General features: G+C 38.9%; 1 protein-coding gene across 11 annotated transcripts in view; it reads right to left on the minus strand.

Annotated features, from left to right (window-relative positions):
• The window catches only part of TBC1D1 (TBC1 domain family member 1), a 302,344-nt gene that overhangs the window by 54,879 nt on the left and 222,743 nt on the right, over positions 1-24,722 (minus strand). For all 11 annotated transcript variants that reach the window (XM_078148318.1, XM_020991958.2, XM_020991934.2 and 8 more), the window contains 2 exons: positions 15,022-15,183; positions 7,971-8,132 (listed from right to left, as the gene is read on the minus strand). In XM_078148318.1, the coding sequence (XP_078004444.1) occupies positions 7,971-8,132; positions 15,022-15,183 (324 nt within the window). The remainder of the gene's footprint in view (positions 1-7,970; positions 8,133-15,021; positions 15,184-24,722) is intronic.

A 24,722-nucleotide genomic window follows, 5' to 3' on the forward strand; every position in this document is an offset into this window, starting at 1 on the left:
TGAGGACACCACCATCTTGCAAGTCACCCAGGTTCTTGACCTCAGACTCTTCCTTATACTCCATCACGTGGTGGGTACAAGTAGGCTGCAGTATATTTCTAGTGGTACCTCCATTCAACAAGGATCATTAAAGCTTATCACCAAGGAAACGTAGGATCAGAAAAGTAGGTGGGCTGACCCCACGGGCAGGATAAGGGAAAATGGACAGATAGCCAGAATATTTCACAAATGCCAATGAAGTATAAAAAAGCCTACAGATGAAGTACTTAACTTGGAGACCAGGAAACCCCAAGAGTCAGAAGGGAAACATCTTTATTCTCACTAATCTCAAATTGAAATTTAGCATTTCAATTATGAATACAGTCAATATAAAATGATTCTAAAAAAGGGTCTAAAAGCTTCACCAGATTGCCAAAGGGGTCCATGACACACAAAAAGTTAAGAACTTCTGCCTGGAGGAAAGGTCAATGGAACTTTGTATCCTCCACAAAGAATATATGAAAGAATATAAATCAGAACAGCACAGGATAAGAAGTCACAGATGAGTTTCAAGCAGCACTGAGGGAGAGAGTACTAATGCCCACATCCATGAAACTGTAGAGCTACTGAATTTTGAAGTATGGAAAAAGGCTGACAGTAAATTAAAAAATCAAAATGTACATGGGAATACTTCCCAATAATACTGTGGCATAGTAGACAGAGTGCTGACCTTGGAATCAAGGAGACCTGAGTTCACCACTTACCTTAGATGTTTACTACCTATGTGATCCTCCACAAGGCACTTCACCTGTCTGCCTCAGTTTCCTCATCTATAAAATGGGGATAATAACAACACCTACCTCTGAAGTATTGTGAGAATGAAATGAGTTAAAAAGTGCTTTGCAAACTTTTAAACTGCCATATAAATGCTGCCTATTATTGTTATTTTCAGTCTTTAAAAAAATCTAAGATTTATTCCTTTGTAAAACTATACCAAATTATCATTTGAAATGTCATAATGGGACTGCCAAATTATCATTATTTTTTCTCTACAACAGTAGAAACAACGGCACATATTTAAAACAATTCTCTCAGTTGTTTTGGTGTGAACTTTTGAGCATCTCAAACTATGAGCGCACAACTGATCTCTAAAATGGCTAAATCCCAAACTGGGTAGATATAACCTTACTAAAAACCAAAACACTGTCTGACAAAGCCTAGGTATTAATATCTTTTTGTCTTTTTGCCTTTAAGAAAGTTTGATCCCTCATCTGGTCTCACCCCAGAACCCTAGGTTTTCAACAACAAGATGAAATACAAAACAAAGCTGTTTTCTTGGATTATTAAAAATAGCTCCTTCTGTTACTCCAAGTTCACAACACTTGGCTCTTTGTGTTGGGGCCAAATGCGGCAAACCACCAACCAGGAAAGGAGTGAAGAAACCATTTTCTGTCCTTTTTATATTTCAGTCAATTTAACAGCTCCCAGCAGATGCCTTCATTTGGGGAATAGCTCAAATACCCATCTATTGCCAGGTGGAGCCCTCCTTCTGTTTTGTCACCCAAGAGGAGATAAGAAAATGCTCTTTTCTTTCAGAGTTGAACTGGAGTCCATTTGCTGCCAAACACTGGGCAGGTTTTATGAACTTGGTCAGAATATATTAAGTTCCAAGTGGGAAGCACAAATCAATAGTCCATTGACATCCACCACAGTGGATCCTTCATTCAAAATATGCCTTTAAACTAAAGAGATACTCTTTCCTTTCAAGAATACTTTCTCAGCCATGCTTACAGAGTGTTAACACTATTTCCCCATTATGATTAAAACGAATGTGGCACAATGGACAGTGCTCAGATGAGCAGCTGAAGCTTCCACACTCCCAACTCAATCACTGACTTGTCTCAGATCTTGGGTAGCACATTTAGCCAATGCCTCCATTCTATCAATTTGTAAAATGAAAATACCTTTTTGGAACCAATTTCAAAAGGATACTGAGGACTTTTATAAAAGCAGTACAAAAAAATAACGGAAAACACATTGACTATAAAATCATAAAGTAAAAGTAAGCATTTGAAATGGGGCTGAGGAGAAGAGGAGAGGGCTTTTGAGTTTTCTTGGGGTAGTTAAAATCCTAGGGTGCTGCTTCTGGACTTGGGGAGACCATTCTGGAGCTGTAGGACTACTGGTCATCCCTTCTCTCCTGCTGTGATGCCCTTTTCCCATAGGAACTGCCAGCAACTCTGATGCAGAGGCAGACAGCAAGTGACTGGTGAGTCTAGGCTAAGATGTCAAGAAAAGTCAGAAAAACAATTTGCAATTTGAACCTGGAGTGTAGAAATCAAGAGGCGCAGAAGCAAGGAAATGAAGCCGAAAATCAGCAAGGGGGAGAGAAGGGCACCGGGCCTCAGTCAATCCTGATGGCAATGGTAGCACTGTGAGGCTTGGATTAGGGTTGAGGTCTTCGGCCAGCTGGCTGGGTACTTCACGAGGGAAAGACAGCCCTGCCTCGCCAAGGTGGAGGCTGCAGTTGCAAAATGGATATTGCAGTAAAAGGGGTTTGTGAGCTGCCAGATGATTAGGAGAGTGGTTGCAGAACAAACCCATCTGAGCAGGAGGTTTGGACTGAGGGGAGAATGGGGTGGCTCAGCCAGCTGCTGAGCCAAAGAACCTTCTCCAGCCCAGGCCTGGAGCTATAGGATGGATGCTCAGCCAGGTGGCCATCTGTTAAACCTGATAGCATGCCTCCCAGTTAGGTGTGGTCAGAATTGGGAGGGAATTGTTTCTGGTCAGAAATTGTTCCAGATGATTACTTTCTGAGGATGGCTAAGTCGGTGGGAAGCAAGCAGAGCTAAGAACCCTCACCCCTACCCCGCAATCACTAGGATAAAACACCATCAAAACACTACTGAATGTTGACCAAATGGTATTACAGATCAATCCAGCTTTAGGCAAGAACTTTTTTTTTTTTTGCAAAAAGCTGTTTATCATGAAGGCCAATTTCAGAAAGCGAAGCTAGCTATCCCAAAGGGAGAAATAAAAAGCCTGAACACACAAAATAGGTTAACTTCATCGACTAAGAATGGGTTTCACAGGACTCTGAGTCACTCCTGGTTGTGCAGTTTATCTACTGACGAGTTTTCTAAGGCTCTGGCAGGGGAGGGGGACATGAAAGCAATTGCTCTAATATTCTGAAATGCTGCACCAATTTCAATTTTGTGGAATTTTGCTTTCTGCTTTAGCTCTTCACTGGTGAGAAATTTTCTCAAAATGACACCTACAGGAGACCTCTCAAGAAACCAGATTAAATGACTGATTTGGGGGATGTGCAGTGCTATATAAAATCAACAATACTGTTGAGAAGTAAAGAAAGATTTTTTTTTTGGTCTAGGATTAGAGGAAGTTTTAGTACGTGAACCCTTAACTGAGTGAGAAGGTTTAAGAACAAGTAGGACTTTATCTTCACAATATTGTGCTCTGAGATAAATATACTGAACTGGCTTAGTTTAAATGTAGGAGGCAAAGTACGCACTGGTACCTAAGCCTGCAGAGATAAATGGAAGAACCATATTTATGGAAACTGAAGGTTGCTTTTAGACAATCTCAAAAGGCATGAGGGAGCATCCTTAAAGGAAGGTCAGAACCCAGGCAATTTAGGAGAGTCTACAAGTGGCTGTGGGGGATGGACTTCACTGGGGGCACCAGGGAAAGGCCAGGTGTCTGGGAAGGAAGCTCCAGCTATCAGAGAGGGATGGCTGGAACAGTGACTTTCACAGTAGGTCAAGGCACTCAGCAAACAATAGAGCAAAGGAGGTTATGAAACAAAACAGGCTGAATCACAGGCCTGCCCAGACCACGTGCCAAGTGGAGGAAAGGCTGCTGTCAGTCACAGCTGTGACTCTCAGTGGCTTCTGATAACTGGAGAACAAACACTTCCCAGATGGGATACACACAGAGGAGAACTGATAAACTCTCTCACTAGTTAGTCAACTCACTGTGGGGTTTTTTTTCTCCTCCTCCTCCTCCTCCTCCTCCTCCTCCCTTTCAGGGAAAAGTAATTAAATACGGGTAAGACCCAAGAATAACTTTGCCTATGGAAAGCAGAAGGTATATTGAAATGAAATACTGACATAAAATATCTGAAATAGAGGGAATGCATTCCTTCCTTCTCTATTTATCTCTAAAAGTGTAGAAACTTGTTGTACTCACTGCTTTTCAGCCTCTTATTCTCAATCTACCTCCTGCTTCATTTCATATTAGAGGAACATGATGTCATTTGTTCTATTAGTCATCACGTTAACAAACACAGCCTATTGCCAATTCATGAAATCTTTCTTTTTCCTAACGGTTAGTGGGCCACACTGATGTCAACTTCCTATCATTTATTTTGGGCTGCCATCGAGCAGTACCACCATCAATCGATGCCAGTGCTCCACTCATCAAAAATTTCAAAATGAAAATTCCGGGAACAAAATTAGTGCCTCATAAAGATATGACTGAGTCAGATTCCAAGTTTGGCTTTTAAATAAGAGGGGCAGAGGGGCAGCTAGGTGGCACAGTGGATAGAGCACCGGCCCAGGATTCAGGAGGACCTATGTTCAAATATGGCCTCAGACACACAACACTTAACTAGCTGTGTGACTCTAGGCAAGTCACTTAACCCCACTGCCTATCCATAAATAAGAAAGTAAATGAATGAATGAATGAATAAGAGGGGCAATTTGGAAGCCCCTAGACCTTACTGTCACCTAGGAAACGTCCCTGGCCACTAGGTACTTGTAAGAGATTGGCATTTAAATTTGTACCTGCCTATGGCAGAGACCACCTACTACCACTCAGCACCCAAGGGTAGCAACAGATACTAAGAACAGGCCCTCTGGGTGGCTGCTTTTTCTCTGGACATTATTCAAATAGCCAAGGCTATTTTATGGACCACCTGGCAGTATGGAGTGACTACTGGACACCCCGTGGGAAAGACAACAATTAACTACATAAAGCTTCTCCTCATCCTCTAATTGCAGCGTCATCCCTCCAAAAACGATTTTATATCTACTTAGCATGCGGTCTGTATAACTACGTATGTACCTACTCTTCCTCAATCATATCTTTAGGAGGCACTAATTTTGTTCCCAGAATGTAAGGTCACTTTACCTCAGTCTGCCTGTTTCCTCATCCAGAAAATGGGGACAATAATAAGGCCTACCTCTCAGGGCTGTTATGAGGATCAGAAATGAAATAATAATTGTAAAGCACCTTATAACCTTGACTCACTGTACAAAAGGTAGCTATTACACTTCCTACACCCACTTTTATTCCTCTTACGTCTACTCGTTCTCCTTCTACTCTTACTACTCCTACTTTTCTTCTTCCTACTCTTCCTACTTCTATTCCTACTACTAATACCCCTCCTCTTTTTCTTATTCCTCCTCCTCCTATTCCTTCTATTAATATTTCTCCTCCTATTCTTCCTTTCTCCTCCTACTATTCCTACCACTACTATTCTTCCTCTTCCTTCTCCTGATACTATTCCTACTATTAATTCCACTCCTCCTCTTATTCCTGCTACTAACTCCTCTTCTAATTCTTCCTCCTACTATTCCTTCTAATATTCCTCCCTCTTTCTCCTACCAATACTCCTCCTCCTCCTCCTATTCCTCCTCTTTTTTCCTCCCACTATTCTTACCACTACCACTACTCTTTTCTCCTCCTCCTACATGCCAGGTACTGTGCTCAGTTCTATGTAGAGAACTAGTCGCTGCCCTCAAGGAGCTTAGGTTCTCCCCAGGAAGCCCATTTTGTTCCAATCACTATAACTGCAAGGACAAATTTCCCAGCTTTGAGCTGAGATCTGCTCTTCTTCGCTTCTATCCTTTGCTCCTAGTTATATCCAAGAACAAGAAGTTTATACTCCTCCTCCACATGACACACCCTCAAGTACTTCCCCCTTTGGTGTTTTCTTAGCTCCTTCCCATTCCTCCCAGGAGCCTTCTGTGAGGTGTCTTCCAGGCCACTTGTCATCCTCGTTGCCTTCACGGGGCGGTCACGCTCCAGCTACGCTCCAGCTTGTCTAGAAGGGGGCATTCAGATGCTCCATTTGAGGTCTGACAAGGGCAGAGGACATTGAAACCATCCCTTCTCTCCTTCTGAACACTGCATGTATCTAACGGCTATCAAACATTTAAACAGTGATCATTTTAATCTAGAGAGCTGTAATGGGTTTCCAGCAGGGCATGAATAATTCAGAGCTTTATGAGCTCTTCTATAAACTTGTAGTGACCTATACGAGAATTTTACTCCCTTGACATAATTTGGAAAGTGGACAAGCGTCTGCCAGCAGGCTGATTTAGTATATAATCCGTCATATATTTTCCTTCTTCAACTGTCTGGCTTTTCTTACTACTACTACCTATCCATTCCTAAAAGCTCCAATTTCAGAAACTCCTTTGCATTAGTCTAGCTATACACTTTTATTAAAGTGAAACACCATCTTTTTTTTTTAGTGGAAAGGGAAGTTAAAAGACATATTCCAAAAACATGAGGATGAAGATAAATCTAAAATTTATGTCCAAAAAGAACCAGAATACATTATTTGTTCAAAGTATTTCATCTCAACCATATTTCACTGTTCATTATTTTAAGATCATCATATTTCAACCAATACCAAGAAAGCAGAATCTGAAGGACACACTTTTACTTACACAATGACATCAAGAAAATTTAAGAAGCTGTGGTAAAGGAATTCTGGGCATAGCCATCTTTGTATATCAATGAATGCCATTTTAACAAAACAAGTTACCTAAAAAAAGAATGCCTAATAATTTTAAACTTGTATCCCCAAAGTCACAGAAATATGCATACTCCCTGACCCAATAAAACCACTACTAGGCCTATCAGTGAAAGAAGAAAAGCACCTACAGGCACAAAAATTTTTACAACAGCTTTTATTTTTCATGATGGAAAGGAAATGGAAACTAAGGATTCCATACCCTGCCCCACTCCGTCTCCCCATTAACTGGAGATTGTTGAAAAAATTATAATATATAAGCATAATGGAATGTTACTGTGCAATAAGACATGATGAAAGAAAAAGTTTCAAAGAAACCCAGCAAGATTTATATAGAACCAAGAGAACAATTTATATAATAACAGTACTATGAAAACAACCTCAAAAGACTCAGGAACTCTGATCAACACAATGACCATCCATAACTTCAGAGGACCTATGATAAAAACACACTATTCACCTTGGACGAGGAGATGATGGACTCAGTGTACAGTAAAACATATTTTTTTGGGCAAGGTGTGGGAATTAGTTTTGCTTGACTATGAATATTTGTTTAAAAGGTTTTGTCTTTTTTTTTCCTCTCTAATGAGAGGGTAGTAGGGAGAAAAAATCGAGTTTTGCTCAAGAAAAAAAAAATTTTTAAGAAGTATACATTAAGACACTGAGTTGACCTCAGAAAGTATATCCACACTTAGAAAGCAAAAAGTGTGATTTCTATTTATTTACCAGGAGGATATAGTTTATTATTTCTTATAAAAGCATTCTTATTTGAATTCCCCTCAGTATGGAGTCTCTACAATTCAAAAAAGGGTAAAAGTTTCATAAATGTTTCAAATCAGAAAAAAAAAATTATCTGAATTGAGAAATTCATGCATTCATTCAATAAGGTGCTCACAAGAAAGCTAGTCCCTTTCTAAATATCTCAAATCTGCAAAACTCACACTGAAACTTATATGCAAATAATTTCCTCCTCTATGCAAAGAAGCAGCAACCAACTGTCCATTTAAAATTAGGACATTTTAAATACCTGAACAAGCCTAAGTAAGTTTTTACTTTCCAGTACCATTTTAATTAAAAGCTACTGCACTAAGATTTTATCATGAAACATAAAAGTAACATCATTAAAAAGCCCAAAGGTATTCCTTGCAACGTATATTTTCCAAAGGAAGAAAACTTCAATTTTCATTTCAAATCAATGTTGTGGACTTACCTAGGTCAATAAGAATTGAATGCTGGTGGGAGGTTAGTTGTTTTAAGAGTTCTTTATATGGAATATCCTTTGGCTGTTGTTTACTACTTGGAAACTGGTGTTTCAGGTGGTATTGCTCTGCTAAGAATTTCCATATTTCACCACGGTGATGACGAGGTACTCCTTTGAAAAAATCAGGCAGATAACAGAGACATTAAGAAACATAACATTTTAAGAATAACTGTCAGATAATACACAATAGGAGCAGCTACATGGTGCAGTGTTTAAGATATTAGGCCTGGAGTCAGGAAGGCCTGAGTTCAAATCCAGCCTCAGACGCTTACTAGCTGTGTGACCCTGGACAAGTTAATTTACCCTGTTTACCTCAGTTCCTCATCAGCAAAATGAGCTGGGGAAGGAAATGGCAAACTACTCCAGTATCTTTCTGCCAAGAAAACCTCAACTGGGGTCAAGAAGAGTTGGACACAACACAAATGACTTAACAACAACATATAATGGGATCCAACATGTTATTAATGAGTAAACAGAATAGCAATCATCAATAAAGGAGAAGGAACCAAAATGTGGTTGGCATTATTCTCCTAAATAAAAATGCCTTCTTTCTACCGGGCACCTGAAGAGCACATAGTGCTGGCCATTGAGCACTTTACAACAGTGGTGGAGGAATGTAAGAGGAACGAGACAATCATAAATAACCACACAACATTAAGACTAGCTGAACTGTTTCTCAAGAGCCTGCTACACACCAAGGTACCATGCTGGGCACCGAGGACACATCCCCTGATTCCACTCCCCATCTCGGTCTCTGTGCTCTGGCGGCGCCTCTATGCTTAGAATGCACTCCTACTACAACTGTACCTGTTAAGAGTCCCCAGATTCTTCAAAATTCAGCTTAAGGAACTTTTCCATGAAGACTTTTCTGATCCCCACAGCTGCTGGCATCCCTGCCCTTTACCTTGCATCTATTTTGTTTAAATGTGCATGCTGTCTATTCCTCTGCTCTGTGTGCCCAATGGAATGTAATTTCCTTGAGGTCGGGGATTGTTTCATTTTTCACTTTGGGTCCTCAGTGCCTGGTACATAAGAGATGCTTCATAAATGCGTGTGGACTGGCAGCAACTCCTACTGTTATGTCCCTATCCATAACAGTAATCAACCACAGGTCCTCAAATTAATATATAACTTTTCAGTTTACAAAAGCACTTTGCTCTACAATATGGTTAGGTGGTTCAATTAGTCTCCCTACCTAACAGATGAGAAAACTGAGGCCCAGAAACGTTACATCACTTGTCCAGGCTCATCTATCTCATAACAAGGGTGTCTATAGCAGAAGATGACAGCCATTTCCAAATGTACACCAAGCCAGAACACTGCTTAGCACAGAACCTGGCACATCATAGAAGCACAAAATTACACTTATCAGGGAACACCAAGCCCTAGAAGTGTGCAAACTGACCCCAATTTCGGAAGTCCTGATCTAAAATATCGAAAGTAAGTTTTCTGCCTTTGAGTCCAATGCTACTTCAGTTACAGTCTATTTCTCTACCACTCAAGGAAGCATGTGGTAAGTACTATAAAGGCAGAACAAGATACTAGAAAATTCCCAGGGAGGAGGAAAAGCTCATTTCTAGCTAGGGGTGAACAGGGAATGTTTCGGAATAGAAATATGCCTTGGCACTGAGACATGACGAATGGGTAGGATTCTGAAAGGCAGAGAGATGGGAATGGCTCTCCTTGAAAAGGGAATACCTGTACAGAAAGATGGAGGTGAAGAAGACCAAAGTGCATTCGCAAATTGCACACAGGAACAGACGGGAGTGGCAGCTGGGACAGATTATTCTAGAAAGTTAGGGTGAAACCCTATAATAGAGTACATAAAATGTGATACTTTAAAAAAAATCTGGATTAATCAGTAGGCAAAGAGGTGACTATGGAAAGTTTCTGATCATGGCTGTGCTTCATGAAGATCAATCTGGAAGTGATGTCAAGGATGGACTAGAAATAGGGGGAGATTTGAGACAAGCTGGGCAAGTATAGATATTCCCTGACTGTGGTAAGCTGTGGCAAGTGCTCAATGATGGTATAAAAATAACAAGGAAAGACTATGTTATGTTTACAGGACCTCTATTATTATGTCTTTTAAAATGATTAACGTGAGTAATAAAAATAGCAAAGAATAAGTACAAGATGATACTCAAGCAAAATTCCTGTAAACCTATTGTTTCACTGTAGAAAATTTAAGGTGTGACCTCCATCAAATGTAATTCCACATATAAATTGGCCCTAAATTGGGGGAGTACTTTTTAAAGGTTAAAAGGAAGATTTATACACCAATTTTTGTGGTAGGTTCCTGAGATACATATACTACATTGTCCTCTGTTGAAAACAAAATAAAGATTCTTGGAACTGAGCTTTATGCCAGATGATCCTTCCAAGTTCCTTTAAGATTCCATTAAGCCTAACAAAAATAGATTCCCCCCTCCATATAATTACTGGATAACAAAGGGAAAATTCCATTTAAACATCAAGGGGAAATAAAATTCTACATTTGTACCATAATTTGTTTGTAATAATAACAAAGGCTTGGGCAATGTTGTGCAGAGAGATTGCCCTTCCCCTTCTTTTCCCTTCAATGTAGGGCTGAAGTCCCCTTCTGTGCTCTAGAGAAAGGCAGAGGGGTAGATGCTCTCAAATAATACCAAGAAAACAAAGAGCCATGGAATAGTGATAATGACACCAGCAAACATGAGGACAAGAATTCTCTTTTCCTTGGCTCTATTCTCTGAGCCTACCTCTCCTCTTTCCTACCTGGAAATGTGGTCAGTTGGCCAAGCTTTACTGCCTCTTAAAGCTACAGTTTCTTCTTTTCTACTCGTTGTCACAAAGGGAGAAGGTTCTCATCACCAACCCCATAAGGTGCTCACAAGGACTTTCTTGGGCTATGATTACACAGAACAATCATGTTATATGAGTGAGACTTGGTTAAAATTACACCAAGTGATTTGTTATGTAGCCAAGGAGCTCAAGAAAAACATTTATTTTCACTGTTAATGCATGGTAAATCATTTCCAAGCAACTAATTCACAAAGCATTAAGGGTCACTGCCTACAACTTAGAAATATTCAAGTTCGAGCAAACCATTCTTTCATCCTCATGAGATACAATTTACTTCATGAAATGTAGGTACAAGGTCTCTATCCAAGCACCCAAACTTAGAATGTCATTATGAAAATGCTTCTTCCAAAATGCTGAAATTTAACAGACCTTTATCAAAGAAGTCATCATGGGAGGCACTAGAAATACTAACACAAAAAAAAATCCCTCTATTCAAAGAATTAACATTCACTTAAAGCAATTTACTTGCTTAAATTAAAATCCAAATTCCCCACACTCCTCTTTTGTTTTTCAAACCAACAAGCATTTATGAAATACCAACAGTGTGCTAAGCACTGGGGACACAAAGAAAGGCAAAAACAGTGCCTGCCCTATAGGAGCTTACAATTGAATGAAGGAGATAACATGTAAATAACTACATACAAACGAGAGACAGATTTTTTTTTTGCTCACTCTTGTCTGACTCTTCATGACCCTGTGGACCACACTGTTCATAAGGTTTTCTTGGCAAAGATACTGGAGTGGTTTGACATTTCATTCTTCAGTGGATTAAGGCAAAAAGAGGTTAAGTGACTTGCCTAGGATCACATAGCAAGTAAGTATGTGAGACCAGATTTGAATTCAAGTCTTCCTAACTCCAGGCCCTGTGCTCTATCCACCGAGCCACCTAGAGACGGATGGATAGATAGACAGATAGATAGATAGATACATGACATGATAAAGTAGAAATAATCACAGGAGGAATCACTATCATTAAGGGAGAAAAAGTGGGATTTTACAAAGATAGGGAAATCAAGAGGCAGAGAGAGAGGAATAGGAGGGAGTAAGGAAGGGAAGAGAAGGAAAGGAAGAAAGGAAGGAGTGAAGGAAGGAAGAAAGGAAAGACAAGGAAGGAAGGAAGGAGGAAGGAAGGAAGGAAGGAAGGAAGGAAGGAAGGAAGGAAGGAAGGAAGGAAGGAAAGAAGGAAGGAAAGAAGAAAGGAGGAGGAAGGAAAGAAGGCAGGAAGAAAAAAAGGAAGGAAGGAAGAAAAAAAGGAAGGAAGGAAAGAAAAAAACCAGCATTTCTTAGGCTCCTTCTATGTGCCAGGCACTGCTTCAAGTGCTTTACAAATAAATATTAACTCATTTGATCATCCCAATAACTCTGAGAGGTAGGTACTACAAGGAGAGAAAGAATTCCAGGAATGAGGGAAATCTTCCACTACTCCCCTCTCCACATCTAGTTTTTCTTGCTAGGTGATGTATTTTATATAGAGTCATATACACATAATATACTTAGAACTGCAATGTCATTGATGTAGGTAATTCTCAGATGAGGAATCTCCCTCTACCAATGCAGATCAGCACCTTTAGTGCAAATTACAGTCTTAGAGAATTGCTTAGAGAAGGGAGGTTAAATGCCTGAAGTGACACAGCTAGTATTTGTCAGAGTTGGGATTTGAATCTGGGTCTTCCTGGTTATATCAATGTATAACCATTCTGGTTATGTCAATGAGGGTACAGCAGATCCAAGAGTTTATTTTTTATGGTTAAAAAACATCTTTCTCAAAATCAGAGCTCAACTCCCAAACTGGGAAGCACCCCCTTCCCTTCCCCTCACCCTATTCTGGACTGGGATTGCTGCTGCTAAAGTAGCTGGTAGCCTGAAGAGCAACTCAGTCCTTTCTGCTACATGCAAGTGGGAGATGGGTGGCTTGCAGCCTGGAAAGCGGCACCTCATCCTCCAAGGCTGCTATTTTGGAAAAGGGCCAGAAATAATGAAAAGGTACTCTATCAAGTTAAAAGACATCATTTTCCCTTTTACAACTTAAATCATCCTTATTATTTTCATTTTTAGAAGATAACAGGGCTGTATGCATTGATAGAAGGCACATACAATCTGAGATATATTTACATTTTAAGATTAAAAAATATAAAACTTCACACAAGTAGGTGTCAACTTATAGCTGATGAAGGATGTATTTGACATATGTTGTTGTTTTTAAAACAGACTGACATATTCTGGGTTGACTTACACTTTATCTAAAGTAATTCTTAAGGCAAAGAGAAAGCATGGAATCCTCAGGGACAAAGCGGCTATACCCTGTTGCTACAAAGCACCCAATTAGACAGCACAGCTCCACTGGCCATGAATTCCAAATGAAAGTCAGTGAAATAAGCCTCCTTTGTGCAGATCATTCTAGTAGGTGGGAAGGGGAATCTTTATGTAAGCTGCAAGCACATCCCCAAACTTGGTGAGTTTGCACTGTAATGGGGGAACCAGAACTCACTTAAAATCCAAATAATCTTGGTCTCAAATAACAGAGACATCTACATGACCAGATTTAGTTGTCCACAAGAGCTAACTGTTCAGTGAAGTGAAATGAGAGCTAGAGTAAGATGGGCATATTCTAAAATATTTTCCTGGAAGAAGTAAGTTTTAAGCAGACAGAAGCCATAAGGGGGTGTCTGTGGGTGGGGAAGGATCCAGATGAAGAATATAGCATATTACAAGGCTCCAGAGACAGAATGAAGCCAATTGTAAAAGGGGTCTCATCCGAGATGCAGTAAGAGATAAGAGCAGTTTCTTGAAGGTAAGGAATAATGGCAAATTTATCCTTTTATTTCTTTCAATTCTAGCATAGTACGTTATACCTAGTAGGCACTTAGCAAATGTTTGTCCAAACAATGTCAGGTCATTAATATGCAAAGAAAATACCCATAATCCTTCCCATGCAATAAGCCTTTCTATGAGGACTCTCGCCTATTTGCCTACCTGCCTTCAAGAAGATGAGGCACAGGCTCTGTATGCTGTTGTAGGTTCAAAAATGGAATGAGATTTAAAATTGATGAAGACATTGAGATTAAAGTACAGTTTTCCTACTGGTCACTATGTCAAGCTTGAAGTTGTTGGGAAAACAGTCTCCACAGTAACACTCAGATCCTCTAACTCTTCAAGTCACAAAACGTCATTTTTTACTTTGTATGAAATTATGTCTGCAACATTTATCAGACTGGGTCTGACCTCTGAATTGGGCACTTCTTTTCAGCTAATGGTTAGCTGGATTGACTGTTGCTTTTCCGTTCTCCACTAGGGCCCTACACACTCCACAATTGGTCACTTATTGTTAGGACAGGGATACACCCTTTCTACTGTCCTTTGCATCTTGAAATATGAGTTAAACTCATTTAAAATTAATTTTGATTTTCAAGACTGACAACCAAACTAGAACAATGTCAGAGTTTTGGCTGCTTTAAAGGAGTCAAGCAGGCCCACCCACACTCATACCCACCCTCCATAAAAAGTCCCATTTTCATGGGTAGGAAGTGGAGAAGGAGTTGATCAGGTAAACTGCTATTCAATCTGATGACTTCACCAATCAACTTAATGAGATTATAGATCATGAACCCTTGGTTTGAAGGCATATGAGAGATCAGGTGTGCCCACTGGCACCTTTCTGAGAGGACCAAGACTGTTGCCAGCACATGTCTGACTGACTCAGGTTCCTCAGACTCCTACCAGAGAAGCTGCTCTTCTTTGTGGTGAGCTCATATACCTGCTCAGCCTCTTTTACAGTTCCTTCCTGCCTTATCCTGGCTAAGGAGGCAGAGGAGGCCTAGTCCTGGGCATAGTGTCTCCTACCAACAACAGAAAATGGCCACCTTGGGATACCCAGAATGAAAGGAGAGATTCTGAGCTACCTTGCCCAGCCAGAGAGAGAGCAACGTCCAGGGCACCATGAGATTTCCTGCAGAAGCACATGGCAGAATGAGCCATGTGCATGCTCATTTGGCCCCAAGCGATGAGGCCCACGACCCACAAACTTGCCTGGGGAGAAAGGGAGGCACCACAGGAATTTAAATTTCCCAGACAATGTGATCCAAGATTCTGTCCTTTCTCTAAAGATAGTTTAGATTTGGGTATATTTTATCTTATAACAAAGAGAAATATAACTTACCTTGCCCAACAGCAGAATGCATTTTTTCCATGTCAAACTTAATCTTTGACCTTCCTGGTGTACTTAACATTTTTTCCCATACTGAAGTTACATCTTTAAGACAGGGAGTGATTTCTTCATAATCAAGCTTCAAGCGTTTATTTAACAAATCATTTTCAGAAGCTAGAAAACAGAAAAAAAAATAGTAAATTTTAACTATTTACTATTGTATAAGATAACCCATAACACTAACCTACTATGTCTCACGACCTAAGGTGATCAAGGTTAAAGGCAACAGAAATCACAATGAGCTATACAGTGTGGCTCAAGCATGGTAAGTTTTGGATTTAGGTCAACTCAGTGGTTACCAAACTTTTTTCACTCCTGGAACAGTGTTCTTTCCAAGAAGAATTCTTATACACTGAACATTTAAATTGACAACACTATTGAGGAGTCAGCAAATTTAGGTATGCAGTTTTGCTTCAATAAAAGCAGCAGTTTTTCTTGAATTTTTCTGAGTTCAAGGTCTGGTGTGTTTTGCAGTTAAAGCAAACATGTAATAGTAAATCCATACTATATGTTTTGGGTAAGTAAAATTTGTACTAAACAAACTTATTTATAAATTTTACTTTATCTGTAATAACTTGGTAATCCAAAATTTCATGACACTCCAGGCAAAACTCACAACATACTGCATATGCCTTTGAGAAGCACAGAAATAAACTTATAAGCCACCACTGGTTTACCTACAGAATAGGCCCTAGAGTATCAATATAGAATAAAACAGTCTCAATTATTCAAATCCTTGGCTCACAACTATTTCTTAAAAGGCAGCATGCCTTTGGATTAAAAAAGAAACTGAAGTTTCAATGAACTAATCTGTTTAATTTAAAACTAACTGAATTAAGACATTCTACTTAGAATTTTAGAAGTTGGAAGTGATGTTAGAGGTTACAGACTCCAATCTAAAGCACTCATAACTTAAATGGTTGCCCAAACACTTTTAATATGTTTTGTAAGGAAGCCCATTCTACTGCTTGATGGCTCTAATCATAAAAAAGCCTTTTTTTTTAAAGTTTTTTTTTGCTTTATTACTGAACTTAAGTCTTCCTCCCCATAATTTTCACTCACCAGTACTATTTCACCTACAAAATTAACAGAATGTCTGATGATGATTTCATATGGCAGCTTTCCAAATATCCAAATGTAACAAACATATCTAATCAAAGTTTTTCTCATTTTCCATTTTTTTTTAACAACCATTCTTCATAAAATGTGGTTCCCAGAATCCTTAACGACCTAGTAATCCTTCTCTCCATCTTCTCTAGTTTGTCCATGTCACTTTTAAAATATGGCATCTCAAATTTCATACAGTATTCCCGTGCTTTAACTCTCACAGAATACAACAAGGATTATTATCTCTCTTGATTTGGACAATACACTATTTTAATGTTACCTAAGATGCATGTATTTAGTGGAAGTATAATCAAGGAAGGATGAATTTGGCAGTGTGGGTATTCTCCCTATTAATAGAGACTGGAGTACCTTTGCAACTTAATAGACAGTCTTCAAGAATCACTGTGACCAAACATCATTACCAGAAGGCCAACCTGATCATGCACCTCCTTGAATTTAGCTAAACTGGAGTTTCTACAACAGACAAGGTCCATAGTCAAAGCTTAGCTGGAACAAAGAGAATGATGGGCAAGAATGTGGGATAGAACAAGCCTGGTCATGAAGTGCTTTAAATGACAAAAAGAGGATGTTTTCATTTACCACAGGGCAATTAGAAACCACAAAAGTTTCATGAACAGAGGAAAGACTTAATAGACATTGAGCTTTAGGTATATCAGTCTAGCACAGCTATGTGGAATATGGCTTAGAGAGGCTACATGTGGAGAGTTTAGAAAACTGCTCTAATTTTTTAGGGGACAGGTGATATGGGCCCAAATTAGGGTGTTTATAATGAGTGGGCAGAAGGGGTTCAGTTGATGGAAGTCTTCAACAAGAGGTTGTGTGGACACTGTTAAATTAAGAATGTTACCAAAATTCAAACTTTAACCTACAATTCTACATTGAAAAAAACTAATAAAGGAGTAAATAAAATTCATCCTTATCTTGACTCAAAACTCAGGGATGATCTGCCATGATAAAGCTCCCCAAATCTTATTCATAAAAATAGGCAACACTGTATTGTTATCCATAAATATGTTTACCATCATCAAAATATATTGGTTCTAGAGATAAGTACAAGCCAAAATAAAGGCATGTTTTAGAGAGATGATCAATTGGTATTCTTTATTGATGTTAATCTTTATATCCACGTGTGAATGTGCTCTTAAAATATTTCCCCCCTGAATCTGACAGAGGTACAGAAATCATAAACATACTTTCACATCTTAAGCCACACTTTAAATGTCATACTTATCTTTCATTAGCTTCATTAAAATAATACCATCATTCATTCACACACACACACACACACACACACACACACACACACACACACACAAAACCACACTTTTCCCTTGATAATATATACTTTTCAATTAGGTTGGACATAATAAACATTCATTTAATCCCTCTCAATTCTTGACTCAGTAAATTTGCTCATAAGTCATTTAAGTGAACATCATCTGTTAACATAGAAGAAGAGGAAACCACAGAATCACAGGGATGGAAGGGGACTTAAAAGATTACAGAGTTCAATTTTCTAATGTTATATGTGAGTCAACTGATGCCCAGAACAGATAAGTGTCTTTCCCACAGTAGCACAGCAAACTAGAGTCAAAGAGGTAGAGAACCCAGGTCAAGTTGAGTCAATTCAGCAAGCATTTATTAAACACCTACTAAGTTGTAGGCACTGTGCTAAGCACTAGGGATACAAAGAAAGGCAAATACCATCCCTGCCTTCAAGGAGCTTACAATCTAATGGGGGGAGACAATACACAAACAACTATGTATGAACAAGATATATTTAAAATAAGATACATCTAATTCTTAATGGAGTACTCATTCCTCCCTACCATACTGTCTTACACTGGAATACATTATCAACTTTACATACGTTACTAAGGATGGGTATCTTATTGTGAATATTATGGGCATACCCCCAAGGCTTTGTCCTGGGCTCTCTTCTCTTTTCTCTCTAGACTCTCTTCCCAGATGACCCCAAGTGTTTAATTATTAGTTCTATACCAATAGCTCCCAAATCTATACTTCCAGCTCAAGTCTCTCTTCTGAGTTTTAATCCTACATTATCAAGTGACTGTTGAACATTCTGATCTGTATATCCACATGCATCTCAAACTCAATATGCTCAGAACAGAATTCATTATATTCCCCCCCAAACCTCCCTTCTTCTGAACTTCAATCAATCTATAAAGTATTTACTTAAATAAAGTACCTACTATGTGCCAAGTACAGTGCTAGGCACTAAAGATACAAGTATAAAGAATGAAGCAATCTCTTTTCTCGAAGGGCTTACATTCTAATGAGGGAGACAAATGCACACAGGCGCACACACCTGCACACATCCACACACGCACCCCCCCCCATAAATATAAAGTGAATAAATACAACTATACATAAAGTAGTCAAATACAAAGTAATGTGGAAGAGAGAGCACTAAAAGGTGGGGGAAACCAGGAAAAGCTAAATGTAGAAGATGGCGCCCACGCTGTGTCTTAAAGGACTTATAAAGGGTTATATGAAGCAGAAGTAAGGAGGGAATGCATTCTAGGGATGGAAGCCTGGACTGCAGCAAGTAGAAGGGGGAATGGCATTCAATGAGTCTGAAAAGACGGGATGTGTAAGGATTTAAAAGCTCATGGGCATCACTATTTCCTCCAGTCATCCAGGTGTGCAACCTCACCGTAATCCTCCACTCCGTACCCTTTCTCATCCCATATATATCGGGGTTGCCACATTTCATTGTCTCTCTCCAACATCTCTTGAATTTATCCTTTACCCCACTCATAGTCACCACTCTAATTCAGGCCCTCACCATTCACAGTATGGACTATGTCAACAGTTGTCTAATTTCCTTGAAATGTATTTCTCCATTCCAATCTCCCTTCTATACAGCCGCCAAAGTAATTTTCTTAAATCACAGGCATCATCAGGCCTTCTCCTGCTCAATAAATTCAAATGGCTCCCTATTATCTCTAAAATAAAATATAAACTCTGTTTTACATTTAAAGTTCTTGATACTTAACACCGGCCATATCCTTCCCTTCCAGTTTTCTCAGTTTTTTTTTTCTTTTATTTCATAGTCTACAATCCAGCCATACAAGCTATCCCGCTATTCTTCAGACACAATACTACATTCTCCAACTCCAGATTCCCCCTACTTAGAATGTTCTTCCTCCTCCCCTCAACCTCTTGGAATGCGTACTCTCCCTAAAGACTCATTCTTCATGAGGTCTTTCGCACTACCCCAGATACTGGTACCTCCCCACAAAGGTTACCTTGTAAATGTGTTGTTTGCATGTTTTGGCCTCCTCCTTTAGAAGGTAAGTTAGTTGATGGCTGAGACTTGACTGTTCTAACCTTTAGTTTTTGTTGGGCACATAGGAGGCACTTAATAAAATGTGACTGATTTAATTCATCCAAGATAATATTCAAGGTACTAGTTGAGATTTTCCAAATTCATGTAACCAATATTGATCATTAAAGAAAAAGTTCAAAATAGACATGGCTAAGTTTTTACAGAAGTGTGTCTACTCACTGGAGGACAGTATAGGATAGAGCAAAAGAATACTGAAGACTACGAGTTCCAATCCTGCCTCTGACACTTACTAGTAAAACCCTTCATAATTTGACTTCAGCTGATGATAGCATGACTCCCCATTACATAAGGCCATCAAGTCAAACTGGCCTTCTTGCTGTCTGTTCCCTGTATATGACATTCCATCTCAAATTTCTGTGCCTCTGTAGAGCCTGGCTGCCCTGTCTGTAAGGCTGTCCTTTCTTCCACACACCTCTTGGACCCCGTGACCTCCTCTGAGGCTCAGCTCAAGTACCATTTTCCTGTCATAATTCCCCCACACTCTCCAGTTGGTACTAGTGTTTCTCCCAGACCAAAATTACTATATTACTTTGAATTTACTTGGTATAGGTGGTGTTTGTTCCTACCCCCCAACCCCCAGTAAAATTAAACACTTCAAGAAGAAGGCTTGTTTTATTTTTGTCTTTGTATGTCCATCACCTAACACAGCGCCTGACATATAACTGATGCTTAAAAACTGGAGTACTGATGGACAAGTTCCTTAACTTCTCAGGGCTTAAGTTTCCTCATCTGTAAAATGGAGATAATAATATCTGAAATATCTACTTTACAAAGAGGGTTGTTATGTTTCAAATGAAATGCTTTGAAAAGCTAAAAATACTGTGCAACTGTTATTATTTAGAAATACCAAAAGCTACATTAATATTTCTAGATGGTCCAAGAACTATATCATTCCTAGTTTCTGCTGTTCCACATTTCTACAACTGTTACCAAAGACATGGGAGGGGCCTACGAAATTGTAAAAGTTATACGTGCTTTTTTGCATTTGAAGAGGGTTAAATGTACCCTGTGAGCTTCATGAGTTTCTAGGGGCAAAATCAAATCCATCACTTGGTGACCAAAGTTCTAGTGATGGGCCTCTGTATTTTCTTTGTGAATCTGGTTATAAGACGAGAGATTACAGTCTACCACCAAGCCTGACCTCAGATTCCTTATTAACAATTAAACTCTCCAAATTTATAAATGACATATTAACGGCACCAAGACCAAGAACACTACAAAGACTTCAACCCTGATGCTCTACTTTACCAAGCTTCCTTTCCAATACCAGTTATGTAATAAAATATACTAATACTGAAAACCAAAACACCTGTGGTAAAGTTTTATTTTTTAATTTCAAACGTTAAAAGTCATAAAATGATTCTATTAAATCCTTGGTACTTCCGCCAAATGTCCCCCCGCCTATCACTTAACCAGAGATCTGTCACAGTTTGCAACACAGATGAGTAATTTTTTAAAGTGAAAAGAGTAAAATCTTCACATCAAATCAAAACTTTTTACTTTTCAAAAAATTCATTTCTGTAAGTCAAATAAACGTCTGGAACTTCAAACACATTTTCTCATAGAAACACTGTTATAAACAGTGCTACAGCAAAGTGGTCTCTATTTTGTTGTACATCTTTTGGTTTTGAAGTGGACCAGTGACATTATGGGATAATGTCTTGTGCGTGAATTGGATTTAAGTGAGGCAGAGTTGAGCAAAGTCCTCACAGCCTCACTCTCTCTTCCACATTCATCAAAGTCAGGATGACAGGTGGTGGCCTGGGACACAGCGGATGACTTTGGCATTGTCGATGTCTGATCAAGCTCTAAGCACTCCATATATACCCCAGTCTCTCTTTTAGGCAGCAAAGGAATACTAAAGTTTAGGAAATGCTCGTACACCTTGTTACGCCTGTGCTGGCCACCTACTATCAGATTCTCCATAAAAAGAAGATTCAGCATGTGGAATTTTGGAGGAATAAAAAGATATTTCTCCATCCCTCCAACCTTAAGTATGGGTGCTCTGACGTCAGAATCCCTGCCACAGAATCTGATTGTGGTCATCTACTGTCAGTTCTTAAGACATGTAAAACACACAGTCACAGGTCAGTCCATAACCTGAAAACCTAACTACCTACTCTTCAAATATTTAGCCAGGCCAGTGCTTCCCCCTCTCTCCATCTTAGTGAGTCACTTAGAACTACTTCCTTTCTATCTAAGACACGGTCATATCTTTCAGGGATCAGAGTTACCTGCTAATCATTAGAAGTAGTGAAATGTAACCAAGCTTTATTATTTTGGTCCTTCATGACATGGAGCTTAACTTAAATGAAAGACTATTTTTAATCTCATTTTCCTCTGTTACACATTTTCCTTCAGAAAAACAAGTCAAAAGGTACAATGTTGCCCAAATGATAACAACTGCCATTATAACTGACTTTATCTAGTTCTTTAAAAATCTATAAAGTTTGGTTCTGGGGATAAGATGAAAAATTTCATCTTCCTTGCTGAGGTGAAAAGAGTGAGCATGGAATGTTGCATATACTGCCAGATATGTTGAATTTTGGGGTATAGATATTGAGCTGGAATAGAAAATAGAGGTCATTTAATACAATTCCTTCATTTTATATATATTTGGGTGATTTTGCTAAATGCTTTCTTTTCCCTTTCTTTCCAGATCTTTATTACAAGGGAGGGTCCAAGGGGAAGGGAAAGAAGGACAGGTATATTCTGAAATGAAAGTGATTCCAAAACACAGAATATCAACAAAAAGAAATTGAAAAAAAAAAGTCAGCAATGCACTTTGCATACACAGGGTTCCTCTGAATTTTAATAAAAACAAAAAACAAAAACTTCAAAAGTCAAAATGGTAGGTATTATTATCTCCAACTTACAGATGAAGAAACTAAAGTTCAGAGAGGTTAACTGAGCTCTCCAAGGTCACACAGATAGTAAATAGTATAATCAGAACTCAAGTCTTCCTGATTCTAAGTCAAGCACTCATTTATCTTACTACCTCTAAGTTGAAAGTGTTTCTGATAAAAACCTTTTTTTAAAAATAAAACCTGATATCTGACCTTTGTACACATCAAGGGCATCTTTAATTGGGATAAAGAATAGGTAGAACCTCAGAAGTGATGTTGCACAGTTTAGTGAAAGACACAGAAAAGACAAAATGCTGGTGGCTTATTGTTTGACTACAAAAAAGACATCTGATTCATTAAAGCCAAATACTGACTTGAGAATGGCACATGAGCTAAGCCTTGAAGGAAGCTAGGGAATAAGGGAACCTCTGAGGAAGAGGTGAGAAAGGAACACATTACAGGCATGGGGCACAACCAGTATGGTCCTCCTTTGCATAAAGGCAAAAAGTAGATTGCCAAATTCAGGGAATAACAAGTAAGCCAGGTTTGGCTGGAATAAAGAGTACTTGGAAGGGGAATGAAGTACACTAAGCTTGACAAGGTAGGATGAATTCAGATTTTGAAAGGCTTTAAATACCAAGCTAACAAGTCCGGATTTTCTCTCATAGGAAATAGGCAGCCACTGAAGACTCTTAAGCCGGGGAGTAACATGGTCAAATTTCAAACTTGTGCTTTCTATTTTTCTTTTTTTAAAAAATGTGTTTTCTTGTGTTTTTTTCTTTTTCAAAACATAATTCATTTTTTAAAATTCCAAATTCTCTTCCTCCCTCCAGCCTCTCCCCTCCCTCCATTGAAAAAGCAAGGAATATGATACCTATTATACACATGAAATCATGCAAAATGTATTTCTATATTAGCCATGTTATCAAAAAAAAGGGGGGGGTGAAGGAAAGGAAAGGTTGTGGGGGACAGGACAGGAAAGGTTTTAAACCATATGACCTGGATTCCAGTTCAAGTACATGTGGATTCTCTGCTCAAATTCATTTATAAGTCCAGTTTTTTCTTAGATGTAGAAGCTACACATAGCACATGGCTCAGCTTCTGTTCAGAGTTTCCAGGTAATTAGGAACCAGCAGGAAAGAGACTTTGGGGCATGTGGCTTTCTTTGCTTAGTAGTTTTTTAGAGAAAGGTAACTGAAATCCAATGCCTATCTCATTGATCACTTTTCTATGAAATTTCAATATTCCATACCTTTTTTGCCATAAATTTTTGGTGCAATCTAGATAATTTTCTTTTATTCAGGTCTAAGGATTATATTGTTTGTTGAGTTTTAGTTTTCTCATCTGTAAAATGGGGATGATATAATTATTATATGCGTGCACATACACCCAGATGGGGGTGTGTGTGTGTGTGTGTGTGTGTGTGTGTGTGTGTGTGTGTGGGTGTGTATGTGAGTGAGACACTAAAGTAATCACAGGATCATAATGAAGAAATCACTATATAAATATAAACTGCTGCTAGCATTTTTAAGTCTACAAAACAGAGGCAGGGTCACATGGGATAAGAACAGATGGAAAACTCAGTCCAGATGGTTTGCAACAATAAGGAATCTATTTAGGAATGTGTGGTGAGCTAAAGAAGGATTCCAGGGAGGGGCTGATGTGGCCAATTCATGCAGATGATATATTGATATTATGACATCACCTAATTTCTGGGGAACCATATTTTGGGTTTTTTTTTCCTTCCCCCCCCTTTTTTTAGGTGGAAATCACACCTCCAGGGTTAGAGGAAAAATTCACTAGTGTCATAAAAAAGGAAGCTGACTAATCCTGAGCAGCTACATGGAAACAGAAGGGAAATGCTTCTTGGCCCCTCTTATCAGTCCATCATGCAATTATTGCTTTGTCACCTGCATATTCTTCCCTGTGAAACTAAATAGATGATAATTTCAGAGTTTCTTTTTTTTTTAAGTGAATGAAGCAAAGGAAAGATTATTGTTATCATTCTCCCTTTCTCAGAAATATGGAAACCTTGACAAACAAGTTTTTGGGTACAGATTATAGATAAAGAGAGAACAGTACTGATATAAAAAAGTATCTTCGGGCACTCAGAGTTAAAACCACTACTACCCATTCACCAACTGATTAAAGAAAAGAGCCAAGTGATTTAAATGGCGAAGTTATCAACAGATATTCAACTTGAATAGTGGGAAATACAGTTTCACTCCCAAAATGAGCATCACAGACACACATAAACATAAACACATACTTTCTCTCTCTCTCTCTCTCTCTCTCTCTCTCTCTTT

The sequence above is a fragment of the Phascolarctos cinereus genome, unplaced genomic scaffold, assembly GCF_003287225.1.
Source record: "Phascolarctos cinereus isolate Bilbo 61053 unplaced genomic scaffold, phaCin_HiC Scaffold_9;HRSCAF=440, whole genome shotgun sequence".
NCBI classification, from domain to species: domain Eukaryota; kingdom Metazoa; phylum Chordata; class Mammalia; order Diprotodontia; family Phascolarctidae; genus Phascolarctos; species Phascolarctos cinereus.